At 36.4% G+C, this 22,768-nt stretch overlaps 1 protein-coding gene across 1 annotated transcript in view; it reads left to right on the forward strand.

The window, feature by feature from the left end:
* COL24A1 (collagen type XXIV alpha 1 chain) overlaps positions 1 to 22,768 on the forward strand; it is a gene marked incomplete at its 5' end in the record, with an annotated part of 394,608 nt that overhangs the window by 112,799 nt on the left and 259,041 nt on the right. The window contains 5 exons of the mRNA XM_082667637.1: positions 15,040 to 15,093; positions 15,170 to 15,214; positions 15,462 to 15,515; positions 15,791 to 15,844; positions 20,376 to 20,429. Of these exons, the coding sequence (XP_082523763.1) occupies positions 15,040 to 15,093; positions 15,170 to 15,214; positions 15,462 to 15,515; positions 15,791 to 15,844; positions 20,376 to 20,429 (261 nt within the window). The remainder of the gene's footprint in view (positions 1 to 15,039; positions 15,094 to 15,169; positions 15,215 to 15,461; positions 15,516 to 15,790; positions 15,845 to 20,375; positions 20,430 to 22,768) is intronic.

A 22,768-nucleotide genomic window follows, 5' to 3' on the forward strand; every position in this document is an offset into this window, starting at 1 on the left:
CCCCATATCCCCTCCCTCTTGAGTCTCCCTCCCACCCTTCCTATCCCACCCCTCTAGGTGATCACAAAGCACTGAGCTGATCTCCCTGTGCAATGCTGCTGCTTCCCACTAGCTAACTGTTTTACTTTTGGGAGTGTGTATATGTTGATGTTACACTCACTTCGCCCCAGCTTCTCCCTCCCTCTCCATGTCCTCAAGTCCATTCTCTATCTCTACATCTTTATTCCTGCCCTGCCACTATGTTCATGAGTACCATTTTTTAATTTTTAGATTTCATATATATGCATTAGCATATGGTATTTGTTTTTCTCTTTCTGACTTAATCACTCTGTATGACAGACTCTAGGTCCATCTACCTCACTACAAATAACTCAATTTTGTTTCTTTTTATGGCTGAATAATATTCCATTGTATATATGTGCAACATCATTATCCATTCATCTGTTGATAGACATTTAGGTTGCTTCCATGTCCTGGCTATTGTAAATAGTGCTGCAATGAACATTATGGTACATGTCTCTTTTTGACTTATGATTTTCTCAGGGTATGCCCAGTAGTGGGATTGCTGGGTCATATGATAGTTCTATTTCTTGTTTTTTGGGGTTTTATTGTTTTTATTTTTTAACATCTTTATTAGAGTATAATTGCTTTACAATGGTGTGTCAGTTTCTGCTTTATAACAAAGTGCATCAGTTATACATATACATATGTCCCCATATCTCTTCCCTCTTGCGTCTCCCTCCCTCCCACCCTCCCTATCCCACCCCTCTAGGTGGTCACAAAGCACTGAGCTGATCTCCCTGTGCTATGCAGCTGGTTCCCACTAGCTATCTATTTTACGTTTGGTAGTGTATATATGTCCATGCCACTCTCTCACTTTCTCCCAGCTTACCCTTCCCCCTCCCCATATCCTCAGGTCCATTCTCTAGTAGGTCTGCCTCTTTATTCCCCTCTTGCCCCTAGGTTCTTCTGAGCATTTTCTTTTTTTTTCTATTTTTTTAGATTCCATATATATGTGTTAGCATATGGTATTTGTTTTTCTGTCTCTGACTTACTTCACTCTGTATGACAGACTCTAGGTCCATATACCTCACTACAAATAACTCAGTTTTGTTCATTTTTATGGCTGAGTAATATTCCGTTGTATATATGTGCCACATCTTCTTTATCCATTCATCTGTTGATGGACACTTAGGTTGCTTCCATGTCCTGGCTATTGTAAATAGAGCTGCAATGAACATTTTGGTACATGACTCTTTTTGAATCATGGTTTTCTCAGGGTGTATGCCCTGAGAAAGTAGTGGGATTGCTGGGTCATATGGTAGTTCTATTTTTTGTTTTCTAAGGAACCTCCATACTGTTCTCCATAGTGATTGTATCAATTTACATTCCCACCAACAGTGCAGGAGGGTTCCCCTTTCACCACACCCTCTCCAGCATTTACTGTTTCTAGATTTTTTAATAATGGCCATTCTGACCTGTATGGGGTGATACCTCATTGTAGTTTTGATTTGCATTTTTCTAATAATTAGGGATGTTGAGCATATTTTCATGTGCCTCTTGGCCATCTGTATGTCTTCTTTGGAGAAATGTTTACTTAGATCTTCTGCCCATTTTTTACTTGGATTGTTTGTTTTTTTGATACTGAGCTCCATGAGCTCTTTGTATATTTTGGAGATTAATCCTTGGTCCGTTGTTTCATTTGCAAATATTTTCTCCCATTCTGAGGGTTGTCTTTTTAATCTTGTTTATGGTTTCCTTTGCTGTGCAAAAGTTTTTAAGTTTCATTAGGTCCCATTTTTTTATTTTTGTTTTTATTTCCATTAGTCTAGGAGGTGGGTCAAAAAGGATCTTGCTGTGTGGTTTATGTCAAAGAGTGTTTTTCCTATGTTTTCCTCTAAGAGTTTTATAGTGTCTGACCTTACATTTAGGTCTTTAATCTATTTGGAGTTTATTTTTGTGTATGGTCTTAGGGAGTGTTCTAATTTCATTCTTTTACATGTAGCTGTCCAGTTTTCCCAGCACCACTAATTGAAGAGGCTGTCTTTTCTCTACTGTATATTCTTGCCTTCTTTATCAAAAATAAGGTGACCACATGTGCCTGGGTTTATTTCTGGGCTTTCTGTCCTGTAATATTGATCTATATTTCTGGTTTTGTGCCAGTACCATACTGTCTTGATTACTGTAGCTTTTTAGTATAGTTTGCAGTTGGGTAGCCTGATTCTTCCAGCTCTGTTTTTCTTTCTCAAGATTGTTTTGGCTATTTGGGATCTTTTGTGTTTCCATAAGAATTGTAAAATTTTTTGTTCTAGTTCTGTCAAGAATGCCATTGGTAGTTTCATAGGGATTGCATTGAATCTGTAGATTGCTTTGGGTGGTATAGTCATTTTCACAATATTGATTCTTCCAGTCTAAGAATGTGGTATATTTCTCCACTTGTTTATGTCATCTTTGATTTCTTTCATCAGTGTTTTATAGTTTTCTGAGTACAAGTCTTTTATCTCCTTAGGTAGGTTTATTCCTAGGTATTTTATTCTTTTTGTTGTGATGGTAAATGGGATTGTTTCCTTAATTTCTCTTTCTGATTTTTTCGTTGTTAGTGTATAGGAATGCCAGAGATTTCTGTGCATTAATTTTGTGTCCTGCAACCTTACCAAATTCATTGATTAGTTCTAGTAGTTTTCTGGTGGCATCTTTAGGATTTTCTCTGTATAGTATTATGTCATTTGCAAACAGTGACAGTTTTACTTCTTCTTTTCCAATTTGTATTTCTTTTTCTTCTCTTATTGCCATGCCTACAGCTTCCAAAACTATGTTGAATAAGAGTGGTGAGAATGGGCATCCTTGTCTTGTTCCTTATCTTAGTGGAAATAGTTTTTCACCATTGAGTATGATGCTTGCTGTGGGTTTGTCATATATGGCCTTTATTATGTTGAGGTAGGTTCCCTCTTTGCGCATTTTTTGGAGAGTTTTTATCATAAATGGATGTTGAATTTTGTCAGAAGCTTTTTCTGCATCTATTGAGATGATCATATCGTTTTTATCCTTCAATTTGTTAATATGGTGTATCACATTGTTTGATTTGTGTATACTGAAGAATCCTTGCATCCTTGGGATAAATCCCACTTGATCATGGTATATGATCCTTTTAATATGTTGTAGGATTCGATTTGCTAGTATTTTGTTGAGGATTTTTGTATCTATGTTCATCAGTCATATTGGTCTATATTTTTTCTTTTTTGTGATACCTTTTTCTGGTTTTGGTATCAGGGTCATGGTGGCTTCGTAGAATGAATTTGGGAGTGTTTCTCCCTCTGCAATTTTTTGGAAGAGTTTGAGAAGGAGCAGTGTTAGCTCTTCTCTAAATGTTTGATAGAATTCACCTGTGAAGCCATCTGGTCCTGGACTTTTGTTTGTTGGAAGATTTTAACTACAGTTTTAATTTAATTACTTGTGATAGGTCTTTCTGTGTTTTTTAATTCTTCATGGTTCTGTCTTGGAAAACTGTACCTTTCCAAGTATTTGTCCATTTCTTCGTGGTTGTCCATTTTATTAGCATATAGTTGTTTGTAGTAGTCTCTTATCATCCTTTGTATTTCCATTGTGTCATTTGTGATTTCTCCTTTTTCATTTATAATTTTATTGATTTGCATCCTCTCTGTTTTTCTTGATGAGTCTGGCTAATGGTTTATCAATTTTGTTTATCTTCTCAAAGAGTCAGCTTTTAGTTTTATTGATCGTTGCTATTGTTTTCTTCGTTTCTGTTGCATTTATTTCTGCTCTGAAGTTTATGATTTCTTTCTTTCTTCTGACTTTGGGTTTTCCTTGTTCTTCTTTCTCTAGTTGTTTTAAGTGTACAGTTAGATTGTTTATTTGAGATTTTTCTTGTTTCTTGAGGTGAGATTGAATTGCTATAAACTTCCCTCTTAGAATTGCTTTTGCTGTGTCCCATAGGTTTTGGGTTGTTGTGTTTTCGTTATCATTTGTTTCTATGTATTTTTTAAATTTCTTCTTTTGTTGTCTTCAGTGATTGCTTGGTTATTTAGTAGCACACTGTTTAGCCTCCATGTATTTGTGTTTTTTACAGGTTTTTTTTCCTGTAATTGATTTCCAGTCTCATAGCATTGTGGTCAGAAAAGATGCTTGATATGATTTCACTTTTTTTAAATTTTCTGAGGCTTGATTTGTGACCAGCATGTGGTCTATCCTGGAGAATGTTCTTTGTGCGCTTGAGAAGAAAGTGTATTCTGCCACTTTTGGGTGGAATGTTCTATAAGTATCAATTAAATCTATCTGGTTTATTGTGTCATTTAAAGCTTGTGTTTCCTTATTTATCTTCTGTCTGGATGATCTGTCCATTGGTGAAAGTGGGATGTTGTTAAAGTCCCCTACCATTATTGTGTTACTGTCAATTTCTCCTTTCATGGTTGTTAGCATTTGCCTTATGTATTGAGGTGCTCCTATGTTGGGTGCATAAACATTTATAATTGTTACATCTTCTTCTTGGATTCATGCTTTGATCATTATGTAGTATCCCTCATCTCTTGTAGCAGTCTTTATTTTAAAGTCTATTTTATCTTATAGGATTATCACTACTCCAGCTTTCTTTTGATTTCCATTTGCATGGAATATCTTTCTCCATCCCCTCACTTTCAGTCTGTATGTGTCCCTAGGTCTGAAGTGGGTCTCTTGTAGACAGCATATATATGGGTCTTGTTTTTGTATCTGTTCAGCCAGTCTGTGTCTTTTGGTTAGAGCATTTAATCCATTTACATTCAAGGTTATTATTCAATATGTATGTTCCTGTTACCATTTTCTTAATTTTTGAGGGTTTGTTTTTATGGGTCTTTTTCTTCTGTTGTGTTTCCCTCCTAGAGAAGTTTCTTTAGCATTTGTTGTAAAGCTGGTTTGATGGTGCTGAATTCTCTTAGCTTTTGCTTGTTTGAAAAGCTATTGATTTCTCTGTCAAATCTGAATGAGATCCTTGCTGGGTAGTGTAATCTTGGTTGTAGGTTTTTCTCTTTCATCATTTTAAGTATGTCCTGCCACTCCCTTCTGGCCTGCAGAGTTTCTGCTGAAAAATCAGCCGATAACCTTATGGGGTTTCCTTTGTATGTTATTTTTTGTTTTCCCCTTGCTACTTTTAATATTTTTTCTTTGAACGTAATTTTTGGTAGTTTGATTAATATGTGTCTTGGTGTGTTTCTCCTAGAGTTTATCCTGTATGGGACTCTCTGCATTTCCTAGACTTGGCTGACTATCTGCTTTCCCATGTTAGGGAAGTTTTCAACTATACTCTCTTCAAATATTTTCTCAGACCCTTTCTTTTTCTCTTCTTCTTCTGTGACCCCTATAATTTGAATGTTTATGCCTTTAGTGTTGTTCCAGAGGTCTCTGAGATTGTCTTCAATTCTTTTCCTTCTTTTTTCTTTGTTCTGCTCGTAGGCAGTTATTTCCACGATTTCGTCTTCTAGCTCAGTTATTCGTTCTTCTGCCTCAGTTATTCTGTTATTGATTCCTGCTAGTGTATTTTTCATTTCAGTTATTGTTGTTCATTTCAGTTTGTTCTTTTAGGTCTTCTGGTCTTTGTTAAACATTTCTTGTATTTTCTCGGTACACGCCTCCATTCTGTTTCTGAGAGTCTGGATCATCTTTAGTACCATTATTCTGAATTCCTTTTCAGTTAGATTGCCTTTCCTCTTCATTTATTTGGTCTTGTAGGTTTTTACTTTGCTCCTTCATCTGTGACATATTTTTTTGCCATCTCATTTTTTTTTTTTTTGGTGAGTTGGATTGTGGTCCTGTCTTACTGGTTGTTTGCCCTGAGTCTTCCAACACTGATGTTTGTGAGCTGTTGGGTAAAACTGGGTATTGGGGCTGAGATGAGGACCTCTGGCAGACCTCACTCTGATGAATATTCCCTGGGGTCTGAGGTTCTCTGTTAGTCCAGTGGTTCACACTCGGAGCTCCCATCCCAGGAGCTTCGGCCCAAACCCAGGCTCATGAACCAAGGTCTCACAAGCTGCAAAGGGCAGAAAAAACAAAGTGGGGGAACAATAACAAAGTAAAAAATAAAATTAGAGTAGGATACTAACAGATATGTTAGAAAGAATATAAAAATAAAAATATACTTGAAACAACAACCAGAAGGTAAAACAGAACCAGAGTAGTAAAAAAAAAAAAAAAAAAAAAGAGGAAAAACAAAGAAAAAAAAAAGATGGAAAAGACATTGGCTATGGATGTTGGAGGACAGGGCCTATGCTTGGGATCCACAGGGCTTGAAAAGGTCCTGTGGGGGAGTGGGGGTGGGGCTTAGGCTCTACAGAACAGAAGGGGCCCAGGCGTGCCTCCTGCCTCTGGTGTCAGAGGGTGGGGGACCCCACCTGCAATCCCAGCAGGCTTCCTGGGTTCCAGTGGGTGGAGTGCTCTCCCTCTGCTCCTCTCCTGCTCTTCTGGTCCTGGAGGGCACCTCCTGCTTGCCTTTCCTGCTCTCCCTCCTGTTCCCCAAGGACCCACGTGGCCTGGACCTCCTGTTCTCCCTGGCCTCCCTCCTATGCCCCCAGGAGCAATGAGGCCCACAGGGGGCCTCTGAGGGCATAGGACCTGGCCTTTGAGAGCTGGTCAGACTTCCCCAGCCGATTGGGAAGGGGAAACGCTGTGCATGCTCCCTCCTGATCTGAGCCCCCAAGGGTCCCTCCAGGCATGGGAACCCCTCCCCACTCTCAGCCAACCCTAGAGGCACTGGTCCTTTCCAGCCTCCACTTCTACTGCCCCCTCAGTCCTGCCACATCCTACTGGTTCGCTTGGGAGTTCCACCAATCTCCTTGGACGTCAGGGTCTACCACCAGCGTCTGGCAGGTGCCCTACTTGTGGGGAGACACAACCTCTGTGACTTTGCATACCACCATCTTGACTCCTCCCTGAGTTTTTTGATACCTTCTGAAACTTACTATTTTGTGGTTTTTCTTTCAGAGTCACTAAAAAGTAAAATAGCATATTGTGCATACAAAGTACATTCATCTGAACATGCCAGACTGTACACAGTAATATATTTACTGAAACAAAAATTTAGGATATTGTGTATAGAAAAAACAACAGGACAATAAAGAAATATTTGTTTGTTTTTACGATATTCCTTTCCATTCCTTACATGAATTGTTGCTGTATAATTTCCACACAGAGATGTTTATTGTATTTTTTTAACATCTTTATTGGAGTATAATTGGTTTACAATGTTATGTTAGTTTCTGCTGTATAACAAAGTGAATCAGCTATATGTATACATATATCTGCATATCCCATCTCTCCCGCCCTCCCTATGCAACCCCTCTAGGTGGTCAGAGAGCACCTAGCTGATCTCCCTGTGCTATGCGGCTGCTTCCCACTAGGTATCTGATTTACATTTGGTAATATGTATATGTCAGTGCTACTCTCTCACTTTGTCGCAGCTTACCCTTCTCCCTCCCTGTGTCCTCAAGTCCATTCTCTACATCTGCATCTTTATTTCTGTCCTGCCCCGAGGTCCGTCAGAACTAATTGTTTTTTACATTCCATATATATGTGTTAGCATATTGTATTCGTTTTTCTCTTTCTGACTTACTTCACTCTGTATGACAGATTCTAGGTCCATCCACATCTCTACAGATGACGTAATTTCGTTCCTTTTTATGGCTGAGTAATATTCCATTGTATGCACGTACCACATCTTTATCCATTCATCTGTCATTGGACATTTAGGTTGTTTCCATGTCCTGGCTATTGTAAATAGTGCTGCAGTGAACATTGGGGTGCATTTGTCCTTTTGAATTATGTTTTTTTCAGGGTATAGGCCCAGTAGTGGAATTGCTGGGTCATATGGTAGTTCTAGTTTCAGTTTTTTAAGGAACCTTCATACTGTTCTCCCTAGAGGCTGTATCAATTTACATTCCCACCAACAGTGCAAGAGAGTTCCCTTTTCTCCACACCCTCTCCAGCATTTACTGTTTGTAGATTTTTTGATGATGGCCATTCTGACCTGTGTGAGGTGATAGCTCATTGTAGTTTTGATTTGCGTTTCTCTAATGGTTAGTGATGTTGAGCATACTTCATGTGTTTTTTGGCCATCTCTATGCCTTCTTTGGAGAAATGTCATATTTGGATTGGTTTGTTTGTTTTTTGATATTGGTCTGTATGAGCTGCTTGTATATTTTGGAGATTAATCCTTTGTCAGTTGCTTCATTTGAAAATATTTTCTCCCATTCTGAGGGTTGTCTTTTGGTCTTGTTTATGGTTTCCTTTGCTGGCAAAAACTTTTAAGTTTCATTAGGTCCCATTTGTTTATTTTTGTTTTTATTTCCATTTCTCTAGGAGGTGGGTCAGAAAGGATCTTGTTGTGATTTATGTCATAGAGTGCTCTGCCTATGTTTTCCTCTAAGAGTTTTATAGTGTCTGGCCTTACATTTAGGTCTTTAATCCATTTTGAGTTTATTTTTGTGTATGGTGTTAGGAAGTGTTCTAATTTCATTGTTTTGCATGTAGCTGTCCAGTTTTCCCAGCACCACTTATTGAAGAGGCTGTCTTTTCTCCATTGTATATTCTTGCCTCCTTTATCAAAGATAAAGTGACAGTATGTGCATGGGTTTATCTCTGGGCTTTCTATCCTGTTCCGTTGATCTATATTTGTTTTTGTGCCAATACCATACTGTCTTGATTACTGTAAATTTGTAATATAGTCTGAAGTTTGGAGCGTGATTCCTCCAGCTCCATTTTTCTTTCTCAAGGTTACTTTGGCTCTTCAGGATCTTGTGTGTTTCCATATAAATTGTGAAATTTTTTGTTCTAGCTCTGTGAAAAACGCCACTGGTAGTTTGATAGGGATTGCATTGAATCTATAGATTGCTTTAGATAGTATAGTCATTTTCCCAATATTGATTCTTCCAGTCCAAGAACGTGGTATATCTCTCCATCTGTTTGTCTCATCTTTAATTTCTTTCATCAGTGTTTTATAGTTTTCTGCATATAGGTCTTCTGTCTCCTTATGTAGGTTTATTCCTAGGTATTTTATTCTTTTTCTTGCAATGGTAAATGGGAGTGTTTCCTTATTTTCTCTTTCAGATTTTTTATCCTTACTCTATAGAGATTCAAGAGATTTCTGTGCATTAATTTTGTATCCTGCTACTTTACCAAATTCATTGATTAGCTGTAGTAGTCTTCTGGTAGCATCTCTAGGATTTTCTATGTACAGTGTCGTGTCATCTGCAAAAAAGTGACAGTTTTACTTCTTATTTTCCATTATGGATTCTTTTTATTTCATTTTCTTCTCTGATTTCTGTGGCTAAAACTTCCAAAACTATGTTGAATAATAGTGGTGAGAGTGGGAAACCTTGTCTTGTTCCTGATTTTAGGGGAAATGGTTTCAGTTTTTCACCATTGAGAATGATGTTGGCTGTGGGTTTGTCATATATGGCCTTTATTATGTTGAGGTAGCTTCCCTCTGTGCTTACTTTCTGGAGAGTTTTTATCATAAATGGGTGTTGAATTTTGTCAAAAGCTTTTTCTGCATCTATTGAGATTATCTTATGGTTTTTCTCCTTCAATTTGTTAATTTTCTCCTTCAATTTGTTAATTAATGGTGTATCACATTGATTGATTGGCATATACTGAAGAATCCTTGCATTCCTGGGATAAACCCCACTTGATCATGGTGTGTGATCCTTTTAATGTGCTGTTGGATTATGTTTGCTAGTATTTTGTTGAGGATTTTTGCATCTATGTTCATCAGTGGTATTAGCCTGTAGTTTTCTTTTCTTGTGACATCTTTATCTGATTTTGGTATCAGGGTGCTGGTGGCCTCGTAGAATGAGTTTGGGAGTGTTCCTCACTCTGCTATTTTTTAGAATACTTTGAGAATGATAGGTGATAGTTCTTCTCTGAGTGTTTGATAGAATTCCCCTGTGAATCTATCTTGTCCTGAGCTTTTGTTTGTTGGAAGATTTTTAGTCATAGTCTCAATTACAGTGCTTGTGATTGATCTGTTTATATTTTCTATTTCTTCCTGGTTCAGTCTTGGAAGGGTGTGCTTTTCTAAGAATTTGTGCATTTCTTCCAGGTTGTCCATTTTATTGGCATAGAGTTGATTGTAGTAATCTTTCATGATCCTTTGTATTTGTGCAGAGTCAGTTCTTACTTCTTCTTTTTCATTTCTAATTCTATTGATTTGAGTGTTCTCCCTTTTCTGGCTAGTGGCTTATCAATTTTGTTTATCTTCCCAGATATCCAGCTTTTAGTTTTATTGACTTTGCTGTTGTTTCCTTCATTTCTTTTTCATTTATTTCTGCTCTTATCTTTATGATTTCTTTCCTTCTATTGACTTTGGGTTTTGTTTGTTCTTCTTTCTCTAGTAGCTTTACGTGTAAGGTGAGGTTGTTTATTTGAGATGTTTCTGGTTTTCTGAGGTAGGATTGTATAGCTCTAAACTTCCCTCTTAGAACTGCTTTTGCTGCATCCCATAGGTTTTGGGTCATCGTGTTTTCATTGCCATTTGTTTCTAGGTATTTTTTGATTTCCTCTTTGATTTCTTCAGTGATCTCTTGGCTATTTAGTAGTGTATTGTTTAGCTTCGATGAGTTTGTATTATTTACAGTTTTTTTCCTGTAATTGTGTTGTTGTAGGAAAAGATACTTGATACAATTTCAATTTTCTTAAATGTACCAAGGCTCATTTGGTGACCCAACCTATGATCTATCCTGGAGAATGTTCCTTGAGCACTTGAAAAGAAAGTGTATTCTGTTGTTTTTGGTGGAATGTCCTGTAAATATCAGTTAAGTCCATCTGGTCTACTGTATCATTTAAAACTTGTGTTTGCTTATTTATTTTCATTTTGGATGATCTGTCCATTTGTGGAAGTGGGGTGTTAAAGTCCCCTTCTATTACAGTGTTACTCTCGATTTCCCCTTTTAGGACTGTTAGCATTTGCCTTATGTATTGAGGTGCTCCTATGTTGGGTGCATAAGTATTCAAAATTGATATACCTTCTTCTTGGACTGATTCCTTGATAATTATGTCATATCCTTCTTTGTTCTTTATAACAGTCTTTATTTTAAGGTCTATTTTTTCTGATATGAGTATTGCTACTCCAGCTTTCTTTTGATTTCAATTTGCATGGAATATCCTTTTCCATCCCCTCACTTTCAATCTGTATGTGTCCCTAGGTCTCAAGTCAGTCTCTTGTAGACAGCATATATACGGGTCTTGTTTTTGTATCCATTCAGCCAGTCAGTGTGTTTTGTTGGAGCAATTAAACCATTTACATTTAAGGTAATTATCGATATGTATGTTCCTATTACCATTTTCTTAATTGTTTTGGGTTTGCTTTTGTTTGTCTTTTCCTTCTCTTGTGTTTACCACCTAGAGAAGTTCCTTTAGCATTTGTTGTAAAACTGGTTTGGTGGTGCTCTTAACTTTTGCTTGTTTGTAAAGGTTTTAATTTCTCCATCGAATCTGAATGAGATCCTTGCTGGGTAGAGTAACCTTGGTTGTAGGTTTTTCCCTTTCGTCACTTTAAATATGTCCTTCCACCCCCTGGTGGCTGAAAGTTCATCTGTTAACCTTATGGGAATTCCCTTGTATATTTTTTTTTGGCTTGACTCTTGTTGCTTTTAATATCTTTTCTTTGTATTTAATTTTTGATAGTTTGATTAATGTGTGTGTTGGCATGTTTCTCCTTGGATTTCTCCTGTATGTGACTCTCTGTGCTTCCTGGACTTGATCGACTATTTCCTTTCCCCTGTTAAGGAGGTTTGCAAGTATACTCTCCTCAAATATTTTCTCAGACCCTTTCTTTTTCTCTTCTTCTTCTGTGACCCCTATAATTCGAATGTTGGTGCATATAATATTGTCCCAAAGGTCTCTGAGACTGTCCTCAATTCTTTTCATTCTTTTTTCTTTATTCTGCTCTGTGGTAGTTACATCCACAATTTTACCTTCCAGGTCACTTATCTGGTCTTCTGCCTCAGTTATTCTGCTATTGATTCCTTCTAGAGAATTTTTAATTTCATTTATTTTGTTGTTCATCATTCTTTGTTTGCTCTTTAATTCTTCTAAGTCCTTGTTAAACGCTTTTTTTATTTTCTCCATTCTACTTCCAAGATTTTGGATCATCTTTACTTTCATTACTCTGAATTCTTTTTCCGGTAGACTGCCTATTTCCTCTTCATTTGTTTGGTCTGGTGGGTTTTTACTTTGCTCCTTAATCTGCTGCATATGTCTCTTTCTTCTCGTTTTGTTCAGCTTACTGTATTGGGCATCTCCTTTTCACAGGCTGCAGGTTCTAGTTCCTGTTGTTTTTGGTGTCTGACCCCTAGTTGTGAGGTTCGTTCAGTGGTTTGTGTAGGCTTCCTGGCAGAGGGGACTGGTCCCTGTGTTCTGGTGGGTGGGGCTGGATCTTGTTCTTCTGGTGGGCAGGGCCGCATCCAGTGGTGAATTTTGGGGTATCTGTGGACTTAGTATGACTTTAGGTGGCCTCTCTGCTAGTAGGTGGGGTTGTGTTCCAGTCTTGCTGGTTGTTTGGCATGGTGCATCCAGCACTGGAGCTTGCAGGCTGTTGGTTGGAGCTGAGTCTTAGTGTTTAGATAGAGGTCTCTGGGAGAGCTCTCACCGAATGATATTACTTGGGGCCAGGAGGTCTCTGGTGGTCCCGTGTCCTGGACTCAGTTCTCCGACCTTGGAGGCTCAGACCTGACACCTGGCTGGAGCACCAAGACCCTGCCACCTACATGGGTAAGAAGAAAAGGAAGAAAAAAGAAGGAAAAAAAAGAAAAATGAACGAACAATAGAACCCCAAACCAAATGGTAAAAGCAAAACTAAACAGAGAAAATCACACAAATAAACATATACACACACTCATAAGAAGAAAACAAACAACAACAACAAAAAATAATGAACAGTCAGAACCCTAGGACAAATGGTAAAAGCAAACCTAAATAGACAAAATCATACAAAGAAACATACCACACTATAGACCAGGGTTTCAGAATATTTGGTCCTTTTCCAAAGTACTCTCTGGTCCTCTGCGAAAGGACTTCAAGGTCATTTTGCTTAGACTTTGATTCTCAGTCTGCAATGGAATCACGTGGGAATCTTGAGCCAGTGCTGGGCCTCACTGGGGAGGAATCAAATCAGAAAATCTGGGGTAAGGCCCGGCATGAAACTGCTTTAAAGCTTCCTGCCCGACTCCACCAGTCTCCGCAGGCGAGAACCCTGTATTTTTTAAACTATCATAAGTTTTAAAGCTATGAACTTTGAATAAACTAGCCACTGTAATTATAAGAATAATTATTTCCTATTGATAGAATTTGTCAATGATGTATTAATACTGCATATCTGTTCATTAAGTTGGAAAGTATTACTCTGCCTCTCACAGTCTCATGTATTTCAGGCTTACACATGTTGGAAATATATAGTAGTTATATTTCACAGACTTTAAGACTCACCCCAAAGTAAAGATGTCATATTTTCTGTTCTGAAATTTGTAGTTATATAAATGTGGACTATTAGAAATGGGCCATTATGTCAGGATGTAGACCTCTGGAAATCACTGTTTTAAATTTATTTTTGAAGTTGATTACTTCCCCCATTGTTCATTCCATAGTTTATCTCAAAACTATTATATGCCAGTTATTATGTTGGGTCAGAGATATAAAAAAATGAATAAAACATACTTCTGCTCTCACATAATGCACAGATTAGGAAAACAGAAAAAAGAAAACAAAAAACCAAAAACAGGGCAGTATTCTCAGTACTGTAAGAAGAAGGACATTCCAGTAGTGGTAACTGTATCTTCAAAGGGTTGGAGCATGTGGTAAGGGAGAGCATGTTCAGAGGCTAGAACACAGCCCATTGTGTCTAGAATGTTGGGTTTGGAGGAGGAAGAAGTCAAAGGAGAGTAGGGACGAATGGAAGGACATGAGACTGAAAGGGTTGATGGAAAACTAGTAGTAAGGGCCTGGGATGCTATCCTAAGAAGTTTGGATTACAACTAAAAAGGGCAACATTTTCATCATTGCTTCAAATACACCTTTCAAAGTTCCTTAACATTTGGAAAGCAAGAAATGGAGGTTTAAAGCAACTCAGTATTTGAAGGTGAAGGATGATACGTTAGCCAGGCACAGAGAGGTTGCAAGAGAAAGAAGGAAAGTGAAGGCATCAATAACACAAAAATTTAGTGGGCTCCAAACAATCAAGAGATTTTCACTATTTTTAAAAATTTTACTTTCAAAAACCCTTATAAGTTGTCCTTTACATTCTAAGATGACATATTAAAGAAGTTTTTCTAGGTCTGTTGCTTGCAGGAGATGATAGTGGTAGTTAGTGTTTTTGAGTAATCTTGCTCTGGAGCATTAAATTGAAAACCTTGACATTGGTGTCTCTGTCTCTTTCATGTTTGTTTCCTCAACAGTACTATACAACACTACAGTGTTTGATACATATTATGCTCAATAAATATTAAATGATGAATGAATGAGAGAAACCCAGAAGAGCAGAGCCTTTTGTTTACTACTCATTTCCCTAAAATTATGGTAAATTTTATTGTCTGCAAGTTGTAAATCACGAAATAAAATCATTGGAATGCCTGACACATAGTAACTGCCCAATAAATGTTTGCTGAAAGAAAAATCTAAGACAATCAAATGAAGTATTTATTGAATACTTCCTGGGAACATGGCACTAAAGTATTTCCCCTATCATCAAGATATTATCTCTCTGGAGAAATACTTCAAAATGAATGCTGTGGGTAGTAAGTATTATAGGAGCTCAAGGAAGGGAAGGAGGCTTATGGACAAGATCCGTATGAGTAGGCTTCAGGAAACAGGATAGACCTCATTAAAATTTGAATGATTGGTATGATTTATAAATGTGAGAAGGAAAAGAAGTAGTTGAAGAATAAGGCATGTGTGGGGGCTTAGTGAGATGAACCATTCTGGGTTAATTAAGTTTACCATGTTCTCTTTTAAATTCTAGTTGGGTGCTCAAGGATGCCTTTCTTTCTTATTGCTTTTCAGGGCAGTGTTGGCTCTATGGGACCAGTTGGACCTTCTGGAATCCCTGGCCCAATGGTATGTTTCTATTTTTGTAATGGATATTTCACTTTGATTTTTCTATGGTGTCACAAAGTATCACTTTCTTTTTTAGGGTCTTTCGGGGAATAAGGGCCTACCTGGAATCAAAGGTGATAAGGTGATTTAAATATTTACATTGTCATAGAGATGATTTCTTATCACATTTACTTTTCTTTTGAATCCACACAACTTATAAAATACTTGTTTTAAAAAATATGGGATCTAATCTCTACTATCAATTATATAATTTTTCTCAGAAGTAGGAAAAATAGAGAAATTACTCTTATATAACTAGTATTTGCCTTCTTATAATACTGCCACATTTGCATTGCTTAAGTGTCTTCACGTGAAATTGTGCTCTCCAGGGTGAACAAGGCATTGTGGGAGAGCCAGGAGAACCAGGGTATCCTGGAGACAAGGTAATGTTTTTACCGTTAATTTTATATAAATACAACAAAAGCCAGTGAAAATGTATAAATTCTTTAAAAAGAAAGGAGTACTCGTTATTTTAATCATTGATTATATTTTTTTAAGGATATGGTATCAATATGGTTTTACAAGTCTTGTTTAAAACAGTTTTCTCAATTATTTTAGAATAATTCCATGAATTTTTTTAGTAATTTGTAAATAGAGGTGTATCTGCCTTCTGTCGTATAATAGTTTTTCTCTTCACTGTACTGTTCTTTTCTTTTAGGGTGCTAGGGGTTTTCCTGGACCACCAGGGATGAGAGGAAAGCCAGGACCTTCAGTAGGTTTGAACTTTTGGTTTGCTCTTTCTGATTCATGGAGTACACACACTATGGCATGAGTCTGGCTACCTGTTGTTGTTTGTGGAATGTAAGAAGTAGGATGTAAAACTACCAGTATGGCGTTTTCTCTCCACTTTTAGAATATAGCTAATCCTTGAAGTTTTGAGCTCACATTGCATAGATTATTGGATCTCACCCTCCTCACCCCACCCCATCCCAGGCCAAAGCCAAATTTCTGTGAGCCTTAAAGATCTTGGTTGATCTATTATAGACAGTATTTAAACTAAGCAGTAGATTTTAAGTCAGAAAATATAAGGCACCTTAAATAATATTTTAATTTATCCAGATATCTGTTTCATTGAGGAAACATTCGGAAGAAAAACTAGCATTGTCACACTCTCTTATGGGCCCAAATATTCTAGTTCCTTGTCTGTTTTTAACCTTTGACCATCAATTAATTGAAATAAAAGGATACCATGTACTGTAGTTAACTTGAAGCCTATAAAACTAAAGTTACTGGATAATTAAAAATATTTAAATGAAAAATGGTTAAAACATGAGTTAAAGGTATTTATCTGCATATTAAAAATCATAATAATTATTATAGCTAACATTACTGAGTGCTTACAAAGTGCCAGATGCTCTTCTAAGGTCTATACGTCTAATTTAATCCTTAAAACAATCATACGAAGTTGGGACTATTATTATTCCTATTTTATCAATTAGGGAAACTGAGACACAGAGAGTTAAATAACTTGCCCAAGGTCCCATAGTTAGTTAGTTAGTCTCCTGGGAAAACCTAGGAAATCACATATGTCAGAGCCCATGCACTTAGCCACTGTGCCATAGTGTTCTGGGCTTTAATGTTTTAAGATTGTTTTAGGGTTGTTTTTTTTTTGCGGTACGCGAGCCTTTCACTATTGTGGCCTCTCCCGTTGCGGAGCACAGGCTCCGGACGCGCAGGCTCAGCAGCCATGGCTCACGGGCCCAGCCGCTCCGCGACATGTGGGATCCTCCAGGACCGGGGCATGAACCCGTGTCCCCTGCATCGGCAGGCGGACTCTCAACCACTGCGCCACCAGGGAAGCCCCGTTTTAGGGTTTTAATATTGATTACAACTCTGTGAAGGTGATTGTAGATACAAAAACTTAGATATAATATCATAATTTATTAATATAACATTATAAAAGAGTGTTGTTTTCCCAAGCAATTCATCATGTTCCCTCTAACTCCACCCTCTCATCTTTGGATTGTTTATTTTTGCATCAAAGGAAGCAGCATTAAGTTACGTAACTTTACATACACCATTCTTTATGACTTCTAACAGTGACAGCATTTCATATACATTTCCCAGGAATTATTTAATCCAAAGAACAATTTTCGGCATCTGTTTATCTAATGACATGTTGGTGGTGAGTTTTGCCTTAACTAGTTTTCACTCAGTCAGCTATCTACCCAGACTTGTGCCATGGTGTTGAATCTCAGAAGGGGCACGAGTATAGGTCAAGCTAACAAAAAGCTTCTATTTTTCAAGGATGATTCTAAACCACGTAAAAGGAACTTTCAATATCTGCAGTGACTGACCCTTCTTATATCTTATATCTTCATTTTTTTCTAATGTGAGGGTTTTCTAACTTTTGATAACAAGAAAAGGAAGTGGTATGACACATTTTCTAAGGTCAATACTAAGTAATAAATAATTGATATTATTCTCTTACGCCTTGTAATTAATTACTTGAGAAAACCAGAGTCAAATATCATGCTTATATAAGTTAAACCTTTTTAATGTCTTCCTTACTCTTTGATTCAATTTATATTGATAACATGTTTATTGGGGTGGGAGAGGGGGAATTGCTGGTCTGAATAACATGTAGATTTTAGTTCCAGCCCTGACACTGACCTGCTGTGACCTTGGACATTTAACCACCATGGTATCCAGTTTCTCGTGTTTAAAATGGGAGTCAGGCTATATCATATGTAAGGTGCCTTGCAGCTCTGTGACTCTTTAATCCTCTCTTAGTAACAATGCTTCCCAACGTTGCTCTAGTCTAAGCTAAAGCAAAGACAGCCTGTTTTACCTTTAGCACATTGTCTTAAAACCTTAAATTTTTGTTTTTCCTGGGATCACCAGAAACTCTAATGTGGTTCTTTAAGGCAGTGATGCAGGGAACATGAAATGGTGAGCGTGAGGCTTTTGCTTGCTCGTGTTATACCTTTTTTGTACTATTCTAATAAAAATATTTTAATGTCAGCAGGGATTAGTTTGGTAGGAAACAGTTGGCTATTTTTTGTTTCTTTTAATCAAATCTTCAAAATATACATACTTTGGACTGAAGATAGTATAGAGACTTATGAATTAATATTTATGAGATGGCCTTGCCTTTAGACTTTCACTTTATTTATCACTTGTTTCTATCTATTGTTAGAAAAAATTGTAGTTGTTTGACTTTCCTCGTTATGGAAGGAGACACCTGTTTAATGAAAAATTACGTACACAGTATAAGTAATCATATTAAAAATAAATTATACAAGTTAGTGCCTATCTAAATCATTTGTTTACTATCATGCAAAGAATGCCAGAGTCATGAGAACGTCTTTCTTATTTTATATCTCCTACTTTTGGTGTTCTGTTATATAAAATGTTGGTGTCACTGATACTGTTTCCAAATGGATCTAAGTTATAACATAAAAGAATGTTTTCAAGAGAAAAGAATGTCCTGATCCAGAAGGATTTTAACATTCTGGAATAGGGAAGCTTTTACCCTGCAAGTATTTAAAGACTAGAGGAAACTACCAATCTGAAGCTGTTAAGAAATATATTTTTTTAAAAAGAGAAAATAAATACAATTATGTCCTTTCCATTTTTTTTAGCTAGAAGTTGCTGTCATTTGTAGAAGTTTACTTTTAATCATTATTCAATTCTCTAAAAGTTACTTGAAAACTCAGTTTTTATAAAGGAGAATTGACATTCAAGGAAACTTGCCATTGAAGTTTTTCAAAATGAAATTTTTTTCTGAAGGATCAATAAAATTATTCCACAATTTATATTTTTAAATATCAGGTTGTCAGTCAACTTTTCTGAAAACAAAGTCCTAGTGTATGCTGATTTTTCCTCAAGCTTGTAAATTTAGTGTCTTGTTTAGATTTTGCCACTAGAGGGCCTCAGTGAGAACTTCATCTCTATCTCTTGCAGGTAATATTCATTTTAAGAATTTGACTCCCTTAGATACTGATCATGATGGAGTATGATGGATTATAATTTTGTTTATTTAGGGGAACTTCAGTGAAGTTCTGCAAAATACTTTATTACTTTTCTCTAGATTTGATTGCAGTAGTTGTACTGTGTACTGTTTAAGTCCAGATACTCTAGCACTCTACGAGACTGAATTTAGTACATATGGAAAACTGTGCTTTACTTCTCGGAAAGTGGATAAACCCATATTATACATAAAATTTTATGTATAAGAAATGCGAGCAATTTTATATATTCTGAGACCTATTTAAGTCAAATTTAAAACTCACATAGAAATTTAATATGACAAATAATGAATTCAATATTTTTTAATGAAAACAAGGGTATAAGACTACCGGCCTTCCCTGTTCTGTAGTTTCCTCTCTTGAGAGCATCACCAGCCCTCTCTAGTAGCAGGCTTTTACCCAATTCTCTTTCCTCGGACCTTCTTCTCCAGCCCTGATTTCACATTGCTAGCCTGAATGTCAGAAAATGGCTGCAGAGTTATTGAAACTGAGTCCTCAGAAGTTTAGTTAAAGGATTAAAGCAATCTAGGAATTCTAGGTATCATCCAGGAGAGGAGAGAGGATGTGAAGGGAAGGATTAATGGTTATAAAATTGATTAACATTTAATGAGTACTTTCTATGTGCTAGGCACTGTGCTTAACACTTATACATTTATTGTCTCATTTAATCCTTACAATGACTCTGCAAGAATGTTACTACTGTTGTTATTATTCGTGTTTTATTGGTGAGACAACTGAGGCTGAGAGATTAAGCAACAAGGATTTAAATCCAGGTGATTCTTAATTACAAAATCAGGCCCCTTATAGTTATGAAAGGAGAAAGGAATTTTCAGAGACAGAGGACCCTGGCTATTTATGGAAACAGTTCTTCATCTAGAGTTCCCTACTTTGTTAAGTCAAAGTTTACTGTCTTATCTCTGGGTAACACATACCCACACACACAATTTTTTTCCTTGATTTGATTTCCATTAATTTGTTTGTAGCCCTAACATTTAGGAGTAAATATATATATATATATATATATATATATATAGACATATCTCTATATAATAAGTTTTCTACAATGATGATGGTTATAAATTCTTTCTGAATAGTCATTAAAACTTTGGCATATTATTATATATTGAGTGTTGTTTGCCAGAAAGTCTTTACAACTTTGTGTGGCATAATATATTTAGTGCTTTTTGTTTACCATATGTTTCCTTTTTAAATCATATTTATTAAATTAATGTTTATATTTTGATTTCTCCCACCCCCCCCCCCACGTTTTAGGGCCAAACAGGTAACCCAGGACCCCAAGGACCATCTGGCTCTCAAGGACCAGAGGTAAAATGTTGGTGGGAATATAATTAATTTAAATAAATATAGAAATTAAACTTGACTAGTAAAACATGCTTTTACGTAATAGGTTTAAGAAAGATTCTCTTTAAAGTTGATGTCTTTGAAAATAGTTTGGACTAAATTTTTTCTGTTATGTCAGGAGGTATGCAACAGTGATCTCTAGAAAATAGAAAGGGTATTAGCTGCATTGTAGTCCTGGTTAGGTCACAGCTGATTTATTTGTTCTGCACAATGACTACTAATAACACATGCTTGGAGCTTGAAATCAAATTTTAGGACCTAAACGCCATTGAATTTTTAATGCAGAATGCTTCCAATTTTTTAATATGCATATATCATTTGGATCTCATATTCTAGAATAAATACAATTAAGTCTGTAACACATATATCAGGTTTGCTTGTATATTTGAAGTTCTTACTTTGGCTTAATGCTTGATGTAGAAGGGCTTTTTCTTTTCTTAAGACTACATAGGACATAAGCTTCTGAGGTGAAACATTTAAGCTTTTTTTAAAAAATTATTTGAGTCAAAGATATACTACATAGAGGTAAAGCTTCTGAAGCTCACCCTAGTTCAAAAATATAAACCAAAACATATGCGTACATAAACATATGAATACACATTCACAACTGATCCAGAGTCATAGAGGCAGCATTAACAGTGAGAAAGTGAATTTGACTTCACAATAAATAAATCAGAGCAATAAAGTCCCCATAGCGTCAAAGCAGTAGGCATAGTTTCTAGGAATAGTACCGTCCTGGTGCTTTCTCCCTCTCTTTGTAAACTGTAAGGTCTATTTCTTATTGCACAGCTGTCTTTCGGGGTTGGTTGATTTCTTTAGCAAATACCTATTCTTATTGTCTAATTTAAAAACGTATTGGACGTTGATAGTTCAAAAATCTAAAAAACTACATTGTATCTACTTTTAATAATAGAGAGGTAATAGGAGGTAAAATACAGCAATGTATTGATGTCATCATTCTGGGAAGAAGGAAATTGTTTTGAGTAATAAAAATGATTATTAACAAAGTAGTAATTAACAGATTAATATAAGTTTATCTTTTATGAGTCTACATTCATTTAATCATTTGTCATGAAAACCTTCCTGGAACGAATCATATTTACCTGTGTTCTCATACTGAGGATACAGAACCTAATTTATCTTTTATTATCTTTAAAGGTTAATTTTATGAACATGGATTATTCTGTTGTAATTTTAGTTACAGATGATATGTGTCCTAGGAAGGACTGTGTCACCTCCTTGTTATCAGTATGGCTTTGGATCGTTTTCTTCTTTTATATAAAGCCAGGTTAAAGGATGCATGGGCCATGTTTTTACTTATTACTTAATTTTCCAAAAATTTTTTTCCCTCTGTTGCCTTTGAGATTTTATGATTTGCAATCATGATTCAAAGCATTGCCTCATTGTCTTTGTTAGATAGTAAGCCCTAACCTATGCCCATTCTTCCTCCTTACCTATTTTAAGTTTTTTGATGGGGCTGAAGATGTAACCTGTATTCTCTCAATAATTGGTTCCAGGCTGTTTGGGAAATGGGGCCTAATCCAAAGATCATAACTTCTTCTTGATCATAAGAATATAGGATGTAGGATATCATATATGAGGCAACAGCTCTATTTAAATACTTCTTGACATTAGGCTTTTAATAGAATTGTATGTCTAAGAATTTAAAATAGCATGTTTAACAGTATATCAAGCCTGAAAAGTTTCTACTTGCACAGTAGATGAATTTTCTCAGGTAAAGGATCTTATATGTTGTGCTGTATTTTGACTTTATCCTGTAGACAGTGATCAAAGATTTTTAATCAAAGGAATGAACTTATCAGACATGCATTTCAACGTAATTGTGGTAGAAGGAGTAAAGATAAAAGAGAACGAGAGAGGGAGAGATGACAGAACTAAGGCTGCTTGGGAGTATAATACAAGGCCAGGGGATTAATGATGAGGGCCTGTAATAATAGAGAGGAAAGGGTGGCTTCAAGAAATAATTAGGAAATTATAATTCACAGCAGTTGAATCACTCAGTTCAGTTCATTCAGCTTGTGTGAGAGAGGAATAAAAGACAAGTTTAATAATTTTTGCTTGAACAGTTATGTAGAATGTAGATCACCATTCTAAAAATAGAGAATAAAAAAGAAGGAGGAGGATACTCAGGGTGGGTGGAGATAATGCTTTGGTTTTGATTTTGTTAGGGCTGAAGTGCCTATAGGACATACAGGAAATTAGTCTCATAAGTGTATAGAAAATTGTAGACCTGACACTCAAAAGAGTGAACTAGAGATACATGTTTGTATAGTCATCCACAT

This window comes from Grampus griseus (genome assembly GCF_964374135.1).
Source record: "Grampus griseus genome assembly, chromosome: 1".
Lineage (NCBI taxonomy): Eukaryota > Metazoa > Chordata > Mammalia > Artiodactyla > Delphinidae > Grampus > Grampus griseus.